This window comes from Chiloscyllium plagiosum, unplaced genomic scaffold (genome assembly GCF_037043375.1).
Source record: "Chiloscyllium plagiosum isolate Xiang-an unplaced genomic scaffold, Cpla_swu_hap1 HiC_scaffold_19, whole genome shotgun sequence".
In the NCBI taxonomy this organism is placed as follows: domain Eukaryota; kingdom Metazoa; phylum Chordata; class Chondrichthyes; order Orectolobiformes; family Hemiscylliidae; genus Chiloscyllium; species Chiloscyllium plagiosum.
The window spans coordinates 64,556,929-64,575,941 of NW_028270157.1; the positions used below are offsets into that span (position 1 = coordinate 64,556,929).

Sequence of the window (19,013 nt, forward strand, 5' to 3'; positions counted from 1 at the left end):
GGGCACATCTGACAGCAAACACATTTTACTAAACTACAGTAATGAATTTATTTGATTGTTGCCTTGGTGGGGGAGAAACCCAACAGCACACATCAAAATACTTGGAGCAATAATGCATTTGATGATTATTTTCATGGACATAATGAACAGAAGTATGAGGAAAAGGCAAGAGATTGGCACTAGGTGTAGAACCGGTGCAGGCATGATGGGCCAAATGGACACCCTCTACGGTGTAATGACATGGCTGTTCATAGTCATGTCTGATCCAGATTAGAACCAGCAGTCCTCAGATGTGTCAGCCAAGACAAACAGGAACCAGAGTTTGTTTCCATAGAAAATTGTCATGTTGACCCTTTCCCCAACAAAACTCAGTTTATTTGGTGAAGGACAGAAGTTTGATGCTGGACCCTTTCTCGCCAGGTTGCTAAAGAATTGCAATCAGTAGCCCCCAAATCTTCCACTATGTTTGCATCCATAATGTGGATGCAAGAAATTTATGCAGCTTTCCAAGAACCTAGAATATTACAGGAACAAGCCCTTCGGCACCAAGATTCCACTGACACCTGATGCCTTTCCAAACTTTCTAAACTAAAGCCTTTTGCCTCTACTCTGTCCATAATCCCTCTATTCCCTATGGATTGACACATCTGTCAAGGTCCTCTTCAATGTTGCTCTCGCATCTCTATCCCTCCCTCTGCTCACAGTGATGCAAGTGACCAGATGCTAATGAGGCAAGTACGTAAAGTATAAAAGTTTGAAACTTGATGTAGTAACTAGAGGCAACAAGTTTTGGTCTCCCTACTTGAGAAAGGATAGGACTGGCACTAGTGGGAGTGCAGAGGAGATTCACTAGGTTGATTTTGGAGTTGAGGGGGTTGGTTTATGTGGAGGGACTGAGCAGACTGGGATTATATTCATTGGAATTTAGAAGAATGAGGGGAGGTCTTATAGAAACATATCAAATTATGAACAGAACAGATAAGATAGAAGTAGAGAGGATGTTTCCGCTGGTGGGTGAAACTAGGAGAAGAGGGCATAGCCTCAAAATTAGGGAGAACAGATTTAAGACTGAATTGAGAAGGAACATCAGAGGGTTGTGAATTTATGGAATTCCCTGCCCAGTGAAGTAGTTGAGGCTTCCTCATTGAATGTTTTTAAAGCTAATATAGTAATTTTTTGAATAGTAAAGGAATTAAGAGTTATGGTGAGAGGGTGGGTAGGTGGAGCTGAGACCATGAAAAGATCAGCCATGATCTTATTGAATGGCGGAGCAGGCTCGAAGGGCCAGGTGGCCTACTCCTGTTCCTAGTTCTTAGATCTACTTCCACCACCTCCTCTGACAGCACATTCCAAGTACTTACCACCCTCTGTAAAAACTCTACCTCTCATCTTCTTTAAAGTTTCCCCCTTCTACATGTGTCCCCTAATAATTGACATTTTTACCTGGGAAAAACACTCAGACTACCTATTCCCTCACTGAGACTAACTTTCAGTTCCTAGTTTACTAACTGGACTTAAATTCCACACACTGCAGGTGGTGGGATTTGAACCCATGTGCCCACAGCCTTCGTTTAGGTCTGTGAATAATGAATACAGTGATAATACCATTAGGCCACCAGCTTATAATATTAGGTATCAGTATGCAATCCTTGTTCTAGTAGTTCTTATTCTTCTATGGAAGGAAATTAATCCTTTATTTAATATAAAAATGTATTTTCAGATCAGACAATGATTTTGAAACAATATGGAAACAAGAACACAGCAAGAAACTGTTCTGCAACACTGCAGCAAATTATTCAAGTATTCTTTAACTGCACCACATTACTAAGAGGCATTTGAACATCATACAACAGAATTCAACATAACTCAAGGTGATAAAGTGTCTCAATGAATTCTTATTTCTATTAAATTAATGCCTTCTGGACAAGAAAGATGAAACAAAGAGAAAGGAAATATTTCTAGAATTGCCACAATCATACAATAATATATTTTTTAAAATGTCACTGACTGTCCAACCTTTAATACAAAGAGTGACCTAGCTGGACAAGGTTTAAGAGTATTGCTGTGGAATGGTTACCTAGCAACAAATAACTGACAGCGTGAGACTAAAGTCCAGAGCTTGAGGAGGAGAAAAAGAGAAGAGACAAAATAGTCCCATGTATAATTAACCTAGACAAGAGGGTTTTTTTTTCAAGAATACCTTAATAAAGCAGCAAGCATTTGTCAGCTCAATACTTGCCTTTACCTCCCACTTGGAACTCGTTTCTTGTTACATAAGTCCGTAAACTTGACAAGAAACAGTCGCCCTGCAACAGGAACTGACTTATTAGGGAAAGGCCCAGTGCCAAAATATTATTCACAAGGAAAAGCAGAGTCTGAAAGAACATTTTGTAAAACATTTTCAGTTGTACTTTGTATCCAGAAGTTCAATATTTGTATGTATTTTTAATGAAAGCTATGAACTGTGCATAATGCTATGGCAATTTTTTTTCCCAAGAAGCAAATTGCATGAAGAGATCAAGATGAAAATAAAAGACTGTTAGATTTGGACTTTCACCACAGATTTGTGAGTGTGCACTGCAAGGATCAGCAACTTGGCAGTAACCATCTATGGCACACATCACCCATAATTCTAACAAAATTACAGCAATACAGTGACAGTAAAGTCTAAGGTAACTCACAGCAACATGCCTTCCAAATACACTCAGTTTCAACATAACTCAACAGCACAGGCCATCAAACTGTGAAAGCCCAACTGGTTCCTATAGGAAAATGAGTCTGGTCTAAGCAAAACCACAGTCCTTCACCAACGTATTTTACTCCATTGTACCAAAGGGGTAGTAAATGCCAGCCTGCCCAGCAATACCCACATCCTGAAAATAAACAATAGGTGCCAGCCTGATGACAAGTGAACTGCAGCTTAAACAAAACAAACAAAACAGAAATTGCTGGAGAATCTCAGCAGGTCTGCAGTATCTGTGGAGAGAAAAGAGAGTTAATGTTTCAGTCCAGTGACCCTTCATCAGGATTAGAAGCAGCTATTGTTTATAGTAGGTCCAGAGAAGAGGAGAAACTAGATAGATGATGGGTGGGATGGGGAGAACTATGAATAATTGAAAATGGATTGGCCTATACTGAAGAGGTAAAAACAATGACTGCAGATGCTGGAAACCAGATTCTGGATTAGTGGTGCTGGAAGAGCACAGCAGTTCAGGCAGCATCCAAGGAGCTTCGAAATCGACGTTTCGGGCAAAAGCCCTTCATCAGGAATAAAGGCAGTTAGCCTGGAGCGTTGATGAGATAAGCTCGAGTGGGGGTGGGGAGAAAGTAGCATAGAGTACAATGGGTGAGTGGGGGAGGGGATGAAGGTGATAGGTCAGGGAGGAGAGGGTGGAGTGGATAGGTGGAAAAGGAGATAGGCAGGTAGGACAAGTCCGGACAAGTCATGGGGACAGTGCTGAGCTGGAAGTTTGGAACTAGGGTGAGGTGGGGGAAGGGGAAATGAGGAAACTGTTGAAGTCCACATTGATGCCCTGGGGTTGAAGTATTCCGAGGCGGAAGATGAGGCGTTCTTCCTCCAGGCGTCTGGTGGTGAGGGAGCGGCGGTGAAAGAGGCCCAGGACCTCCATGTCCTCGACAGAGTGGGAGGGGGAGTTGAAATGTTGGGCCACGGGGCGATGTTCCCTAAAGCGCTCTGCTAGGAGGCATCCAGTCTCCCCAGTGTAAAGCATCCCACTTCATGACTGGACCTGGGCAGGTGAGTTAGGCAATAGACATGCTCTAAAATGTTAAAGTCAATGTTGAGCCCTGAAAGTTGGAAAGTTTCCCTTACTATCTCAGCAGCCTCCACATCCAAAGGATCATTAGCTGCCATTTTCCATCACCTCCAGCAGGATGCCACAACCATATACATATTCCTCTCCCCTGCCTCGTCAGCACTGCGCAGAGATCATTCCCTCCAGGACACACTGGTCCACTCCAAACATCTCCCTCCACACCATGACATCTTCGCATACATTCACCTGCCTGTTTACTTCCCCCTTCCTCACTATCCAGGACCCAGACACACCTTTTAGGTGAAGCAGCGATTTACTTGCACTTCACTCACTATAGTCCATTGCATCTGATGCTCACCAAGTGGCCCCTTCACATTGGGGAAACGGAATGCAGAATGGTTGATCAATTTGCAGAATGCCTACGCTCGGCAGGCATTCCACCTGGACACCTTACAGCCTTCAGGGCTCAACAAGTCGAGTTTAAGAATTTTACAGCAAGAACACCCCTTTCTTTTTCCTATTACCTATCCTAACTATGCCAGGTTCTGTCATGAAATGGCTTGCTTTTCAGTGCAGCCAACCTGTTTTGAAGTTTAGTACTCAAAGTCCCCATTATTACTTATCTAGCTTCTCTTCTTCCCTAGCTTAGTATCAATCCCTTTGTCTGCCTATGCCTTTTTTTTAATCTTGCTCTCACTCTCTCTCTCTCCCGGCATCCTGTCTACCTATCTACTCACTCCTGACCCCTTACCCCCACTATCAGTTAAATATCACTTTGTCCAGGCTGCTCCTACTTCTAAAGATCCGGACTCAAAATTTTAACTCTGTTTGCTCTCCACAGATGCTGCCAGACCTGCTGAGTTTCTCCAGCAATTTCTGTTATTGCTCGTTTCCGTTCTCCAGCATCCTTTGTTTTGTTCGATTGTAGTATTAATAATCTTGGTTCCAAGGTCATTTCAATATTTAAGGTCAGGTTCACAGACAATAGGATGTCAAGGAGGAGTACTTCTGTGGAGTGAAAAGGCGACTGAGAGGATATTGAGCAGGAACTAGAACCAGTTTCATTTGCTCTCCCTCCCAGGCAACTTGGGTGCACAGTAATCAGAGACCAAACAATATACAACACCAAAAATGTAATGTAGTTGAGCAGGCAACCAAATGAAACGCAGCAAAATTCCACAGACACTGGGGTAAGGGCCAAATCATCTGTTTTTGGGATGTTGGTTGATATGTAAATATTGCAAAAACAAATAAAAGGAGAACTCAATGTTTCCCCCAACCAAAGGGGAAATTAAGGCCACTGCTCATTCATGGGATATGAGGGCATCTCTGGCAAGGCCAGCGTTTATTGCCCATCCCTAATTGCCCAAGGGCAGTTAAGAGTCAACCACATTGCTGAGAGTCTGGAATCATACCTAAGCCATAAGGATGGCAGTTTCCTTTCCTAAAGGACATTAGTGAACCAGATGGGTTTTGCCAACAATCAACAATGGATTCATGGCCACCCTTAGACTCTTCATTCCAGGTTACAATCGAATTCAATTTCCACCATCTGCAATGGCAGGATTCAAACCTGGGTCCCCAGATGAGTCATTCTAAAGAGAGCGAGCACGTCTGACAATACAGCACTCCCTCAACACAACATGAGAGTGCCAGTCCTAACTGCGTGCTTGAATGCAACGTGAACACAAAGCTTTCTGACCTAAAGCCAATAACTAGCACCACTGAACCACAGCTGACTCAAAGAATCAAGCGTTGTTAAGTAGGCTGCCACTTTCTTGCATCCCTTTACAAAACTCAGCAGCAAGGGATACTAGTTTTGAAATGAGCAGTTGAAATACAGTCACAATTGACAGAGAAACAGCCAACAAGCTGTGCTGGAGAACTTCTCCAGGAGCTGTGGGGACACTGGGAGAAGAGGGGTTGGTCCTTCAGCACTTCGGTTGAGATGGTACAGGTCAGTAACAATCTTATCTGGGCTGCCGCTCCCAGACAGAAATTTAAATTGTTACCAGCAGCCCACACCGGGCCGATCTTTGTTGCTCTCAGACCAATTCGTATGTGGAATTCTAGGAACTGATGCTTGAGTGGCTGTACATAAGCAGCTCAGTCAAGCTCTGGGCCGCGAGTCAAAAAACATCAAACTCGCCTGTCAGAAATTCTGGGCACGTTTCCAACCCTGGCCTTATTCACTGCGAGACTCAAAACAGAACACAACGCAGGCTCCAATGTTTGACCTTCCTCCTTCCCCTTGCAGTGAAACTATCTATGGTATTTCCTCTGCATTCCTTCACAACATGGCTCCGCACAGCAGGACAAAGGCAATGGGGCTTCTCAATCAGGCAATTAACTATCATTAAATCCGAGCGAACTGTCAAGTCTTTGCTATTTAATGCATATTTAGGACCAAAGCGAGATTAGTGGACAAGTGAGGTCGTTCTGCATATACAGAGCCTTCGAATCACAGAAACGTAGAACAATGCAGCACAGAAAGAGCCCATTATTCCATGATCTCTGAGCCAGGCCTTTGAAAGAGCTTTCCAATTAGTCCCACTACACCAATCTTTCCCCAAAGCCCTGAAAATGTTTTCGTGTTAACCATTTACCCAACTTCCATTTGGAAGATTACTACTGAATCTGCTTCCTTTAAGGCAGTGCATTCCAGATCGCAGCAACCCACCACGTAAACATGTTTCCTCACGTCATCCGTGGGATTTTGTTTTTGCGAATTACCTGCATCCTCTGATTAGTGACCATTCTGTCCAGGAAAACAATCACTCCTTATTGACTTCATCAAAACCATTTGTGAACACCTCTGTCATTTATATAGCACCTTACATGCCCATGAGATGTCCCAAGGTGCTACACAGGTGTGATTTCAAAACATGAAACATAGGAAAGGTAGCAGCCACATTATGTTTAGCAAGCTCCCAAACAGCAACATGATAATAACTGGGTAATTTATTTCTGTGACATTAACTGTTGGATAAATCACTCTGCACACCTGGGATAATCCCTTGCTCACTGTCAAAGTATTCAACTGACAAAGCAGGCAAGACATTGGTTTAACTTTTCATCTGAAAGATGACTCCTCCAACAGTGCAACACTCCCTCAGTACTGCAGTCCTGGGATCTGAACCCATTAATTCCTAACTCAGGGGTAAACATGCTACCGACTGGACCACTGTTGATCTGGAACTAAAATGGCTAGTGGACTTCAGATACAGATCAACCATAATATGATTTGATATCAGAAAAGACTCAAGGGGCCAAATGAGCTTGGTGAAGCTAGCTGTCAGTGATGACCTGGAACAAAACTTGTGAATGCACACACAGGTGTCATTTCAAAGTCCAAGAGAGGTGCAGGTCTTGAAAAGGAGGATGATCAAGTAGGGTCAGTGCAGACGTTGAAAGGGTTCATGGTGAAATGGCGGAGAGGGAGTTACAAGGCCAAATTGTCAAAAGTGAAGAATTATGATCCCTTCAATAAGATTTAAAGACCCCCATGTCCTTATCGTGTGGGGTGAACTGCTGAGAAATCTGTGGGATCTGTCAAGAGTTGAAACTTTATTGCTGGAACAGCACAGCAGGTCAGGCAGCATCCAGGGAACAGGAGATTCGACGTTTCGGGCACAGGCCCTTCTTCAGGATCTGTCAAGATCACATTTACTCTTTGATACGTGCTGTGGGCCAGTCAAATTTACTGCATGCTAATTCCGAGTGCTAAAAATAAATAGTGCATGTACTGTAGATTATTCAGTATAATTTACTGTCATTTGTTTAAAACTATGGTAACTTGCAGCTTTATTCTTGTAGCAAGTCCCCTGAACCTCACACTTGGCCTACTTCAAAATAAAATTACAAGTCCCAAGCCAGACTGTAATGTAAATTTTGGGATTGCAACATAATTTAGTGGCCTGCATAGGATTTGAAATCTGCAGACAAAGAGGAGTGCTAAGTTCAAGACTAAAATGATTTTCATGGTGGATTTACTTCACAAACTGAAGACCAAAGTGGCTTTGTCAGTTGCTATGATCTTTCTTGGAGAGGGAAAATTTATCCATGAGTGATTTGCAAAATTTAACCAACAGCAAATTAATAGCAAAGGCAAAAAGGGTGGATTTAGAGTTAAAAACAGGGATTAAGAAAGTTAAAAAAAGAAATCAGAAATTGTGAGCTTGAAAGAGAAAGGCAAATGTTTTCACAAGCTCAAGATAGAGATGTTGGCAATGGAGGAAAAACATCAGCAGAGAGAAAGAGAACTTCAGAGGGAGAAAATAAATGAAGATTGAATGGAAAAAAGAGGAAAGTTTAGCTTACAGACTGAAAGACAGTCTAATTATTTTAACGAGGATGGAAATTAGAAATTTAATTTGAACAAAAATCTTCTTTTGTTTCCTAAAATTAGGGAAGAGGAGTTGGAGCTATTTTAGAATTAGAATTAGAACTAGTATTTTTTTAAAATCACGAGCAGTCAAATGAGTGCAGTGAAAAGTTTGCAATGTCATCACTTATGGCACTATCTTAGGTACAAGGTACTGGGGTAGAGGTTGTTCTGCCATAAGTTGCTTTTCATTAACGCAAATTCTCTATAACGTGATTAATGTATCGGAGACACTGTTTCTAAAGCGCGAACTTTTAAAACACGTGTTGGCTGTAACACAATTACATTGCCAACACTTTACGTGATGTTCCTAAAGCGCGATTTTTCTATAATGCAAGGTTGCACAAGAACACAACCACTACATTATAGAGGAACTACCTGTGCAGATACTTAAGTATTTGGTACAAAATTGAAAGATTAATTTTAAAAATCCAGCATAAGAATAAAAAGGAAAAAAAAGTACACAAATTACAATCCTTTTCGCCCAAGCCAACACCTATCCTCCAGACCGCACCGGGCCAAGTCTCCAGACTACACTGGGCTTCAAAACCAGAGACCTCAACTCCCAGTGGCAGCCTCCAGCCCAGGATGTGCCTTCTCCCTGCAGTGACATCTGCTTTGGGGCTCACCTCGAGGACTTGCATACACACTCGCCTGGTCTGGGATTCTTGTTTGAGAAAAGCACTAAAGATCTGAAGTGGCCAAAGGACTCATATTCTGTTGACCATAAAGCACTGGATGTTTATTCTAAGAACATCCCTTCAGTCACTGGAACAGTTAGCACTGTGACATTTGATGCTTATGAAGAAGCTACCAATTAAAGTTTAGGACAGTGAACATTAAACCCACTCAAAAAAAGAGCTGAACATTTTGAGATTGATGGTTTCACTCATTGAAGTTTGAGCAAGCTTTTGTGAATGAAAGGGAAACCATGATAATCAACAAATTGAGGAATAGCATTCCAATAACAATTAAGTCCGATATGGATGGGCATCAAGTAACCAAAATCAAAGAGGCAATGCTCTCAGAGTTGCATATCCAGTATTTCTCACAGACAGCTAAACATTTGTAACTTGTCATATGGAAACCAAGTAGGTGGAAGAGCAGATGAGAATCTAGCTTTAGGCAGAGGACAGAAAGTGTACTAGTTGATAAACATGATAGTATAGAGAATAAAAGCATTGCTAGGAAACATACATTTAAAACTACAAAACCAAATATATACAAGTAAATTGTGGCAAGTGGAATGGTAAACCAGCAGCAATAGGAATGTTCAGGAGTCTTTAGAAAATATAGGAGCTGTAAATGAAATGGATGTTAAAGCAGTGGCATTGATGTGAGTGACAGGAATTTCCACAGGGAAAGCTGCATCAAAATGTGAAGCTTAGAAGGAAGCCATGTGCCTGATGCTATACAGTGGGAATAGGTAGGAATGCCAGAAATAAGTCACACATGTATTGTCGATTATATAACTGCTCTTACTTTGTGAAGTAGCATTTGTTCTTATTTGGCTAAAACTGTGGAACCTTGTAGCTTTCTTTTTTTTGTAAATAACCTGGAGCTCTCACACTTTGTTTTAAAATAAAAGCCTTGGCCAGGCTGCAACATGGGTTTTGGTGGTCTGGTCACAGATCCAACTCATCCATACCAACCAGATATCTTAAATTAATGCAGTCCCATTTATCAGCATTTAGCCCATCCAGATGCCTTTTAAAATGATGTAATTGTACCAGCCTCCACCACTTCCTCTGGCAGCTCATTCCATACATGCGCCACCCTCTGCGTGAGAAAGTTGTCCCTTAGGTTCCTTTTAAGACTTTCCCCTCTCACCTTAAACTCCCCTCTAGTTTTGAGCTTCCCTGTCTTGGGGAAAATGATCTTGGCTATTCATCCTATCCATGCCCCCTCCCAATGATTTGATAAACCTCAATAAAGTTCGCCCTCAGCTTCAGACACTCCAGTGAAAACAACCCCGGCCTATTCAGGTTTCTTCTCATAGCTCAAATAGTAACACCAGTCAGCTAAGGATAAGCTTCTGGCCAAGAGATAGGATTCCATCCTCTCAGACAGCAATAGTACGGGTCAAACCCCACTCCAACAGTAACAGCATTCTTAGAAACTCATTTCTGATGGTCAAGGTAGCTCATACAACCTAGTCACCACACAGAAGTAACCACCTCATTAGCTGCTATTCAAATAGTCCTGTTGGACTGTTGCTGCTGTACCCAATCAAGTTGTTCACTAATCCTCCTATCACATTCCTGTAGAGGAGAGTCCAAAGACGTGAAAAACAACTCAGTGAGCCTCAGCCAAGATTAACAGGTGGCAGAAGGGCTGGCTGGAAGCGAGTGTGGGTGCACGCATGTGGGGAACACACAGCCATTTACCCATTGCCCCCACACTGGATCCACACCCCAGCAAAATGCGGCAAATGAAAAGTACCTTCACCATTTTGACTGGACTATCAATTTTTACAATTGTTATGACCCACGCAGCATATGACATGAAGCACTTTGGGCTACCCAGATAATTGCAACCATTAGTGTATAGCCAATTGGATTCATTTATCTGTATGTGCAAGAACGTACATTTTCAGCACCACCTCCCCACTACAGTGGCTACCCAATCTCAATCACTTTGAGGAAGCTGGACGCTGATCAATGCAGTGGATTGGGAGAAGGGGAGGCACAGGAAATCATCAAGTGCTATCAAGTCTCAGTGCCTCAGAAATATCAAAAAGAGAGATGGAAAATGTTGACCTTCAGTCACCAACAGGTAACTGGCTATGAGTGAGAGTCAGTCAGTACGACAAGGGGATAGTGAGTTTTGAACAGTGAGAGGAATGGACCTCTCTGCATTTTGTAGATATATTAATCTCCCAGTAACTCTGACATCTACAGCGTACTGACCTCCATTATAATTGTGACTGCACTTCAAAAGTATTTCATAGACGGTTAGATGGTTTGAGACACCAGGGCAAAAGTGAGGACTGCAGACACTGGAAACCAGAGTTTAGATCAAAGTGGTGCTGGAAAAGCACAGCAGGGTCAGGTGCATCCAAAGAGCAGGAAAATCGACATTCCTGATGAAGGACTTTTGCCCGAAACATCGATTTTCCTGCTCCTCGGATGCTGCCTGACCTGCTGTACTTTTCCAGCATCACTCTGACCTGCATATCTTTGGATTGTGGGAGGAAACCGGAGCACCCGGAGGAAACCCATGCAAAGAAGGGGCGAATGTGCAAACTCCAGAGAGACAGTCGCCCAAGGCGGGATTCGAACCCGGGTCCCTGGCACTGTGAGGCAGCAATGCTAACCACTGAGCCACCGTGCCACCCCGGCACCAAAACTACAGCCGCTGATTGAGGACAGGAAGTGGAGCCTTGGCTTTGTCTTGGATGACAGTGTTGTGGAGGGGCAGGGGAGTCATGGAGACAAGATTGCTGTGAAGACTAAGTGTAAGTGGAACACAAAGTATCAAGTAACACCAGACAGGAGTATGGCCCTTCTCCAAACACCTTGAGTAAAACCACTGCTTGAAGTCACAGGAATGCGTAAAGGCAGCTGTCTTTTGAATCTCATGTCCTGCAGTAATCAGTTTTGAAATTTGAACAATTTTCTCAATCATGGTTGCGCTTAACAGTCTGCAGACAGGGGGTGGAACTGTGCGTGTTGCCAGTAACCTAGTTATTTGTAAATTGCCTCCGATGAGTAAACACTGTTGTCTAAGGAAGTCAGGACCTGAAAGAGAGTCAGCCATATCATGAGTAGGGGTCCACCCTTCAGGATATAATGAATTGCTTCTGGGAGGAACTAACCAGCGTTTGGTTGTGTGTGTCTGTTACCAATGCAGAAAGAAAATGTTCTTGTCAGACTATTGTGAACTTGCTCTTGAGTCGAGCCTGATGCCTGACAAAAGACTATCATGTATCTGCGATGCAATGCAACCAGCTATTAAGTATTACGTTAAGACATATCCTGTTGAGTAAGACTAAGTCTGCCTTCTGTCAAAGACTTTGAGTGGACAGCCTTCCTGATATGATATCAGTAGCCAAGACTAAGCAGGAGAGGGGTTTGGCGGCAGCAAATCTGTTCAACATATCCCAAACGAGTCCCGAAACCAACATTTACAAGAAACACTTCAGGAATTGCTGGACAAAGACAACCACAGTCCATCAAATTCAGCTTCTGCCATTCGGTTAGTCGCATGATACAATCATAATGAAATGGTTGACCACTCAGTGACCAACCTCTATTCATTAATGCACAACAGACTGAACATGATATAAGGAAATCCCAGTGGTGGAGCTGGGGGGAGCCACAGTCAGACTTACACAGCACAGAAACAGAACCCTTCAGTCTAACTGCAAGATGGCGCCAGATATGGTCAACTCCTTGCGAGCTCCTGCATGCAGATCTAAGTTTCCTATTTCCGACAATTGTTCTACACTGTTTAAACTTAATAGCATAGTTATTAGTAATTTTTAAAAGTATGTTTTATCTAAACTCAAGTTTGAAGCTCCTCTGATAGCATTCGCCTGTACCTGTGTTTTGGTTTTGCTGCTGTTTACCTATTATTTACTTATCAATGCTATTAACTCGGTGATCTGCCTGTGTTGCTCACAAGACAAAGCTTTTCACTGTGCCTCGGTACACACGACAATAAATTCAATTCAACTCGCCATGCTGACCAGATATCCTAAATGAATCTAGTCCCATTTGCCAGCATTTGGCTCATATTCCTCCAATTCATATACCATCTCGATGCTTTTTACATGTTGTAATTGTACCAGCCTTCACCACCTCCTCTGGCTTCTCATTCTATACATGCAGCACCCTCTGCGTGAGAAAGTTGCCCCTCAGGTCCCTTTTTAAATCTTTCCCTGCTCAGCTTAAAGCTATGCTTTTTTGTTTTGAACTCCCCTACCCTGGGAAAAAAGACCTGATCCATGTCCCTCACAATTCCATAAACCTCCATAAAGGTCATCCCTCAGCCTTCGTGCTCCAGGGAAAATAGCCCCAGTCTATTCAGCCTCCTCCTACAGCTCAAGCTCTCCAAACCTGGTCGAACATTCTCTTGTTTCCAATTGTAGTAACCCTACTGAATAACAAATCCAGGGTCCAGTGTTACAAAGAGCCATCAAAGCCCTCTTTACTGATAGGGCTCGTGCAGATCAAGCAGCTACTGTGGGCATGTAAGTTGGATATGCCATCTTGGACTTGGTTTCCCAATCACACAGACAGCAATATCTACACAGTATTAGTAAGGTGACAGAGCTCAATTATTGCAAGTGTTTCAATATTATAACTGGACTAGGACACTCCTCCCAACAGGGCACTGATGACAGCATTCAGTCTTAATAGCCAATAACATAACGTCCATCAAGGAATCCCTATAATGATAATTTACCCACCTCATGACTCTGGTTGACAATAGCTCTTAATGTTGACTTTAACAACTGGCAGGACCCATGCAGCCATTCTAGATGCCGCATTCGGGATGCGATCCAGGAACCTGAATGAAACTGGGTCATTGTGCCCTTTGGTGAATTCATCTGTAACCACCAGCTGGAACTGAGAGCTCTTTTGTTTTGGGAAAGGGAAGATGTCAAGTTTGAAGCCTCCAAGCTGGGGTAGGAAATTTACAAACTTGATGAGGGCAACTCAAAAGTGGTCTTTTAAAAAGAAAAGCCTGAACAAAATTGCTATCCTTCCCTGGGCTGGCCTACATGACCCCAGAGCCACAACAATGTGGCTGACTCTCAACCCCAGGGCAACTAGGGATGGGAAAATTAATGTTGAAACTTTATTGCTGGAACAGCACAGCAGGTCAGGCAGCATCCAGGGAACAGGAGATTCGACGTTTCGGGCACAGGCCCTTCTTCCTGTGCACAGGCCCTGGATTCGGGCACAGGCCCTGGATGCTGCCTGACCTGCTGTGCTGTTCCAGCAATAAAGTTTCAACTTTGATCTCCAGCATCTGCAGACCTCACTTTCTCCATGGGAAAATTAATGCTGGCCTAGCCAGGGATGCCCTCATCCTGTGAATACATTAAAAGTAAACTGCCTGCAGTTAGAGTTCCTGACCCTTTAAAGGAACAAGATCCTGCAAGTCAGAATACCCCCCGACTTGTCTGGATGGATGTATCTCCAACAACACTCAAGCAGCTTCACATCAGAGGACAAAGCAGCCTGTTTGACTGGCATCACAGCCACATCCACTCCCTACACCGACACTCAATAGCAGCAGTGTGTACCATCTACAAGGCGCACGGCAGAAATCCAAACAGACAACCACTTCCACCTAGAAGGACGAGGACAGCAGGACACCACCCCCTGCAAATTCCCCTCCGAGCCACTCACCATCCTGACATGGGAATACGTCACCCTTTCTTCACTGTCGCTGGGTCAAACTCCTGGAACTCCCTCCCTAACGACATTACCTACGTACAGCACAGGGACTGCAGTGATTCAAGGCAGCAACACACCATCGACCTTTCAAGGGCAATTGAGAATAGACAATTATTGCTGGCCCAGTGAGAAAATCCCATATTTCCCTGAAAAGATTCTTAAAAATACCTTCTGATGTAGTCTAAGCTAAGAAACTGGATGCAATTAATTGTCTGCAACATCTCCTTAACTCACCTGCATGACTAACAGGATGGCAGAAGATGAACTAGGTGGAGTGGGGTTTTTCAATTCCTTGTCTTCCTCTTTGATATTGGAACCAGAAATAATAATTGGCATGGTACTTGACAAATACAGTATGTTTTAGCAAACAAGTTGCAACTAAGTTCCATCAAAACCGAAACAGCATTCCTATCCTAACAACAGTTTACGCTTCCATCTAACAAAACTGGCAAACTCAGCAGTAACATATTTAAATTTATGAATGAGCGTCGCTGTTTTAAAAAGCAGCTAAGTACTTGCCACAGGTTGATAAGAAACTCATTAAAACTTACATCGGAAGTCTGTTAGAGCACAGAACAAGAAGGTCGTAGATAAGACACACTCCAAAGACAGTGATGCCTGTCTCTTTAACCAACATCGCACAGGTACCAAGGAACAGGCTTAGCAACAGGAAGAATGGAGAACTGGTCGGAGGAAAGCATTTCCCAATGCAGGCACTGTTCACGCTCCTACAGGGGAGAAAGAGAAACAATGAGACAAGCAAGTCTCCAGTTCTTGTTCAGCTATCACTTCTGATAAAGAAGGCGTAATCAAAATTATGAATACATGGGGCGGCATGGTGGCTCAGTACCTCACAGCATCAGGGACCTGGGTTCGATTCTAGCCACGGGCAACTGTCTGCGTGGAGTTTGCACATTCTCCCTGAGTCTGCGTGGGTTTCCACCGGGTGCTCCAGTTTTCTCCCAAAGTCCAAAGATGTGCAGGTCAGGTGAATTGACCATGTTAAAATTACCCAAAGTGTCCAGGGATGTGTAGGCTAGGCGCCTCAGTCAGGAGAAATGTATAGTAATAGGATAGGGCAACAGGTCTGGGGTGACCTGATTGAGGTTCATAAAACCATGAGGGGCATGGATAGGATGAATAGCCAAGGGTATTCCCACAGTAGGGGAGTCCAAAAATAGAGGGCATAGGTTTAGGGTGAAAGTGGAAAGATATAAGAGGAACCTCAGAGGCAACGTTTTCACACAGAAGGTGGTGGGTATCTGAGAGAGTTGCCAGGGGAAGTGGGGGAGGCTGGTATAATTACAACATTTTAAAGGTATCTCAATGGGTCATGAAGAGGAAGGGTTTCGAGGGATATGGGCCAAGTGCTGGCAAGATTAATTTAGGATATCTGGTTGATATGGACAAGTTGGACTGAAGGGTCTGTTTCCGTACTTTACAGCTCTGCGATTCGAAGTATGCTAATGCCCCCCAGCTGACAGCAGCAGCAATTTTAATGGCTCCTGTTTGAGTCTAGTGGTATTCCAGTGTCTCCATACTGACTTTGGGAATTACATTTTTAAATACTGAAAATTTGATTTCATATCTAAAATAGTGATCCATTTAAACAACCAATCAAACCCAGGACAGATAATTAAAAAGGAAAGCTAAAATACAATGGACAGAAACAAGGAAATAAAAAAAGGCCACTTTACTATTGAAAAACCTGACAGCTCTGTGACGCGATGTTAGTGCTAAGGGAAAATGATGCAGCTGTACGTACCGAAGATAGGAGAGAAAAGTCAATAGGAAGAGGACACAAGCTAATACATCTGCTCGCCCCACAATGCCCGTCACCTGGAAAAACAAGAAACACAGATGTCAGAATACATCACAAAGTCAAAATACAATAAGAGGGGGCCTCAGACTTTCCCTCAATTCCTCTTACATCCCTCCTGTCAACTAAAAACAGCTTCATGATCAGCTGCACGCTTCCAGAACCTCTTCACCATGAAACTGGAAGAGTGCTAGCAAGGCTACCTGACAGTGAGCCCCTCTCTCAGACAGATCCCCACTCCGATGGGGGCGGGAACAGTCTACAAAGGGATAAACAGGTGGACAAAAAGACAGCCAGCAGGAGAATGTAGGAAAATCAACTTTGGAGGGAAGAACAGAAAAATCAGATTATTTCAATGAAGAGAGATTTCTGATTGCTGCAGTAAGGAGAGAGCTCGGTGACTTCATCCACAAATAACACAACATTGGCAATGCAGGTACTGCAAGGCAGCAAGTAATTAGAAAGGCAAATGGAGTCTTGGCTTCATCGTGAGGGAGATGGAGGATGAAAATTGGGAAGTCTTGCCATAGCTGCACAAGAAATGAGTGAGATCATGTGTGGGGGGGTGCATTTTGGTCTCCTTTACCTGGACATATTTGCATTCGAAGCATTTCAGAGAGGTTCGCGAAGTTGACCCTGGGATAGAGGAGTCCTTTTATTGGGAATGGTTGACCAAGTTGGGCTGTTAGTCACAGGTGTTTAGACAGATGAGACGTGATCTTACTGGATATAAGATTCTGAGGAGACTTGACTGGGCAGTGCTGAGGAAGTGGTTTCCCTTTGTGAGGGAATCTACAACTGGGGGAACACAATTGCTGAATAACAGATAAAACCACAGGATGGAGGAGCAGAAGCCCATCAAATCTGCTACACCATTCAATGACATTGTGGCTGAACTGATAAACCACAACGCCAATTTCCTGTTGTTTCTCCATTACCTTTGCTTCCCTGCCTGATTCAAAATTTGTCTATCTCAACCCTGAGTATATTTAATTTCCCAGCCTCTGCAGCCTTTCGTGGTGAAGAGTTCCATAGATTCACTATTCCTTGAGAGAAGCAATTCCTCCTCATCTTGGAGTTATTTCGGTGACTCATTATTCTGCAATTATGTCTTCCCACAAAGGGAAACATTCTCTCCACACCTACCCAGTCACACTCCTTAAGTACATTTGAATAAGGTCACCTGCGCCTTTAAGAGATGGGTTCTGCCCGGTTTCTCTCGCAGAGGAGTGTTGTCACAGTTGTGCTGAAATGTCTCCTTCAGACAAGCAGTTGGTAAAACTGCTGAGTTCTTCCTGGGTGTTTTTTCAAAATATGGCAAAGGAGTTGTGGGTGACACTGTGGCTCACAGCACCAGGGACCCAGGTTCGATTCCAACCTCAGGCGACTGTCTCTGTGGAGTTTGCACATTCTCCTCGTGTCTGCATGGGTTTCCTCTGGGGGCTCCAGCTTCCTCCCACAGATGTGCAGGTCAGATGGATTGGCCATGCTAAATTGCCCCATAGCGTCCAGGGGTGTGCAGGCTAGGCGGTTAGCTATGAGAAATGCAAGGTTAGGGCAGGTCTAGGGTGGGATACCCTTCAGAGGGTCAGCGTGGACTCGAACAGCCAAATGGCCTGCTCCCATACCATAGGGATTCAATGAATCATGTTTGGGTGGGGTCAGGCTCACACAGACCCAGAGGACTTGAGTTAGGGTGAGGAGGTTTATGCAGAAGCCGAAAACCTGAGCTCTCCGCTGCTTGAGGGAAGTCTCACATAGACAGGCTTCCTCTTAAAAATCAAAAGGAGCAAAAATCAAAAGTGTTTCTTTCTACTGGACTAGAGAGAGACAGTATATGGAAATCATGAATGTGCTGCTGAGTTGCCTGTGCCAAGGATGTGTTTGAGACGCTGTCTGTATTGGAACAGCTGATGATTAGTGGTAAAATAATCCATGACCTTGTTAAGTAGTTCAATAGATTAAAGTTATGCCAATTCTTCTTTTTGTTGCATTTTAACTGCGTTGTAAGAATAAAGGGTGTTTGGATTAAAGCTTCGCGGTGGACCAATCAAATCATATCTGGAACACAGCATCTTACACTTGATCTTTCTAAAAATATAAGAGTTAGGGTCTGTCCATAATATACTTTGGGGAGGGGTTCCAGTCTGGTCTACAACACTCCTCTCATCTCATACATGAGATGGAGATGCGTTGCAATGGGTATGAGAGTCTGAAAATGGGTTAATACTTGATTCAGTGCAATAAGCATCATGCACTGGGGATGATGGAATGAGAACATGGAGAGAGAATAAGGTAGGATTCTAATTGGCCTACTGGCAGGCAAGCTGCATACATCACCCTTCTGCTGTCAAAATTGCTGTGGGAGTAGAGCTCAGGTGGCATTTTACACTCAAACCCCACCAGCCCCCATATAGTAAATGGCACTATTGAGATGTAAACATCTCTTCCTTCTTCATAATGGTAATGTTGTAAAAATCTATAACCAGGTCTGGCTAATTGATTATCAACTCTTGGGATATAGGTATCGCTGACTCGGGCCAGCATTCGTTGTCTGTCCCTAGTTGCCCGTTAGAAGATGATGATGAGCTATCTTCTTGGACTGTTGCAGTCCATTTACTGAG

General features: G+C 43.5%; 1 protein-coding gene across 1 annotated transcript in view; it reads right to left on the reverse strand.

Moving 5' to 3' along the window:
- tmtc1 (transmembrane O-mannosyltransferase targeting cadherins 1) overlaps positions 1-16,530 on the reverse strand; it is a 139,061-nt gene extending 122,531 nt beyond the window's left edge. Inside the window, exons 1-3 of the mRNA XM_087996930.1 lie at positions 16,501-16,530; positions 16,336-16,409; positions 15,122-15,298 (exon numbers count right to left, since the gene is read on the reverse strand). Coding sequence (XP_087853056.1) covers positions 15,122-15,298; positions 16,336-16,409; positions 16,501-16,530 — 281 coding nt within the window. The remainder of the gene's footprint in view (positions 1-15,121; positions 15,299-16,335; positions 16,410-16,500) is intronic.
- Positions 16,531-19,013: the final 2,483 nt, after the last annotated feature.